At 48.1% G+C, this 3305-nt stretch overlaps 1 protein-coding gene across 1 annotated transcript; it reads right to left on the reverse strand.

Annotated features, from left to right (window-relative positions):
• Positions 1–816: 816 nt before the first annotated feature.
• Positions 817–2160, reverse strand: LOC146172130 (uncharacterized). The gene has a single exon (XM_084585978.1). The coding sequence runs from the start codon at positions 2158–2160 to the stop codon at positions 817–819; it is 1344 nt and encodes a 447-aa protein (XP_084442104.1).
• Between the last annotated feature and the right edge of the window lie 1145 nt (positions 2161–3305).

Raw genomic sequence — 3305 nt, forward strand, 5'->3', positions numbered from 1 at the left:
ATCGATGCTGGTCTATAGTGACGTTCTGCATATTTTGGAAGCATCGAGGCAGCATTTTGGAAGCATTTTATGGCAGAAGGCGTGAGGGGGCGTCAGGCCAAAAACAGTGTAACATTTGTTGCTGTCAGCAACAGTCGCCATGCTGCCCTGTAACTTTGCGTCCAGCGCATTAAAAAGGTCTTGTGCTCAGCAAGGCTTTGTTCATGCTCAGCGTCGCCCGAAAGCGGGTTTGACAGTTTTTTGTAGTGCAATATTAGCAAACATGTATATCGTAGAATCGCTACCAGACCTGACTACTTCGACATTGTTCCAGTTATTCTTCTCTTTCGCAAAATAATCTCGACGTTTCCTTGTAATTTTAATTTCATCTTGGCTGGGAGCACAGGTAATTGTTGTTCGACAGTTAGAAAGCACGTTTGCTACTATCTCCGCCGCCGATTTGCTTACTTTCGTGCGGGCTCATTTCAGCATATTTTCTCTTGAGTTCATTTCAGTGCGGATCCAATTTGTTTGTTCCTGGCCAACAGCACTGTAATCAACATGTGACAGTGTGTGGTTAAGTTATCCGCTCACTATATCCGATTGAACGCATGACCCACGCGTGAGAATGGCTTCTGTGTACTGCGCACCATGTCTTATGAAAACCTCTAAAACAATATGAAAAACCCGTACAAAGGCATACAAAGAAATATATATTTTGCGGGTAAATCGCTCATCCCGAGGTGGAAACCAGCAGTTACTGCTCATGGTATTCCTAAAGAAGCTTAACAACGCACACCCCGAAACGAAGCACTCTAAACATGCTTTATTCAACTTTCACTTCGCCTGCCTGCCTTTTGGAAAGGCAGCCGGAGGCAGGCGCTCCTTGCGTTCAGCGGCCTGCTTAGGTTCTCCAGCGGAACTGCTGGCCGCACCCTGGCCTCCGCTGGGCGCTGCTTGGGCGCGCGTTCTCATCCGATTCAGGGACTTGTTCGGCATTGCTTCTTTGCCTTTTGGAAAGGCAGCCGGAGGCAGGCGCTCCTTGCGTTCAGCGGCCTGCTTTGGGTCTCCAGCGCAACTGCTGGCCGCACCCTGGCCTCCGCTAGGCGCTGCTTGGGCGCGCGTTCTTATCAGATTCTGTGGCTTGTTCGACATTGCTCCTTCGCGTATTTTTCCTTGGGTTTGAGTTTTGCAAGGCGCTCGTTTTGCACCCGTTTTTTCTGGAGGTAGTTCTCCGCGAGGTGCCTTTTCGACAGGAAGTGCTCCGCCGAACGCTCCTTGAGCATGACGTTTTACTCGGTTCTCAGATTTTCCAGGCGCTATTTTGAGACAAGTTTTCGGTGCGTCGGCCCATCTTTTCTCTCGCTGCTGTGCTTGCTGTACTCCTATTAAGGCGGCTTTTGTCCTGTTTAGGGCTCCATACCGTGCTTCAGCAGGCCGAGGCGCTACTTCGGTGTGCCTTTTCTGATAACTCGGACCTCCATTACGAGCTTCCTCGGTACTGGTTCCTCTCCGTCTCAGAGCTTTGCCAGGCAATGCTTTGGCGCCCATCTTACTTGCTTGAATTGTTTTGCTATGGGCTGCTTCTGTACGCTTTTGGTTCCCCATACCATTAGGGGCGTTTGCGGCACACTTTTTGCCTGTGTCTTGGCTAGCTTGGCTAGTCATTACTTGGTCAACACGTTTCGGCAAGGCCACCGCTCCGTTAGCGGCTGCGCCGACATTAGATGCTCTATTCACATTTGCGATGGAAGTGACTGCTAAAACAAGTCCACAAATAGTTCTCAATACCTTATGCATAAAGGAGCGCCACGAACTCCAGTCAATCTTGAAAGCCCAGAATGCTGGAGCACTCTTTGTCTTATTTGCGGGCGTCCAATTTGAGGCGGCTCTGTTTCTCTCGAATATCTTCGCAAGCTCGAGGTATGGCTTTTGTTCCGGGCCGTGGACCATACTCAGCTTTGAAATCGAGCTATTGTTGGCCATGCCATGTAGGAGGTGCTGCCTTAGGTTTTCATAGCCGCTAGTGGTTTTGTTCATGATCGTTAACTCTTCGATTGTCCAGGTCGCTAGCATCAAGTCCTCAAATGCCTTCGCTACGGCCGACGAAACCTCCCATCCACCTCCTACTGTTAATTTCTTGATCTGGGAAGACGCCAGGGCAGCCATCATGGCCACCATCTGGACAGCGGTAGCGGGAAAAAGCAGCTTCACATTTCTCAGCATTTTGTTTGTTCTAAACAGCTTGGCCAGGCAAAGGGCGCCTGCGGTATTTATGGCCGCGCCTTCAAAAATAAGAACTGTAAGGCTCGCGTTAAACCACGCCATCATGGTGTCGCTATCTTCAGCCTGCGCGCCCAGCAAACCTATCCCCCAGTAGTTGATGTGGCAATAATTTAAGACGATTTTGTGCAGTAAAGTGCCGCGCCGCAATGTATATAAGCATTCGACGACATCTGTCCGGCCCAGGTCTAAATGCTGCTGCAAGACTTCCTCACTGTTCTGATTTTTCTCTCCCAAGTCATAGACGATAAGCTTCTGCGTTTCAGTGGTGTGTTTCTGACGTGGCCCTCCGAAATTGAATTGGGAGTTTCTGCAGGGCAACTGGGAGCCCGAAACTACAGACTGTCCCATGGTATTTTTCATACTAAACTTATCACCGAGTCCAGCCATGGCCAGGCTCGCCTTGTCACTCGAACCGAAGCCGCGGTGATCCAATAGACATGAGCACCTTCCAACATCCAAAGCCAGGTTGTCCTGAAGAAAATGGCGCCCGCGTTACACAATTTCATGGACACTGCACATTCTACAATCTTCGCGTTGTTCGTCACAGCCATGCCGAATCTTGAATGAACAAAAAATATTGGTTATGATTGCGCGATTTTGAAAATTCAATTCCAGCTTAAATAACAAGATATCCCGAAATATTGGTAATTATGGTTACAAGCACGTCCTGAAAAATACACGAAGGAAGGCTTCCTTTTTGATTCACTCATTTTAGAATTACTGCCAGCCCTCAAGAATGCCTTAGGCAGGAGTAGGCAGACATATGTGTCATAAGACGTAATCAACCATACAATCAGGCATAATCAGCCCAAATATTTTCGCATATGACTGCCATTTCAACTAAATACCTAAACTACTCACCCAAGGCGTGGCTCATGGTAGCGCAACAGATTTTGTATAACATGTTCGATCACAAAGATATACCACTGGCTTTTGTTTTCGGAATAATAGAAACGTAAGCACAAAATTTCATGTAATTTGGATTTTCTGTGGAAAATTCTATAACCACAGACTTCTCTTACGTCCGCCAAGTAATCCCG

The sequence above is a fragment of the Amblyomma maculatum genome, unplaced genomic scaffold (genome assembly GCF_055883805.1).
Source record: "Amblyomma maculatum isolate TAMU_Amacu unplaced genomic scaffold, ASM5588380v1 scaffold_13, whole genome shotgun sequence".
Classification (NCBI taxonomy): Eukaryota; Metazoa; Arthropoda; class Arachnida; order Ixodida; family Ixodidae; genus Amblyomma; species Amblyomma maculatum.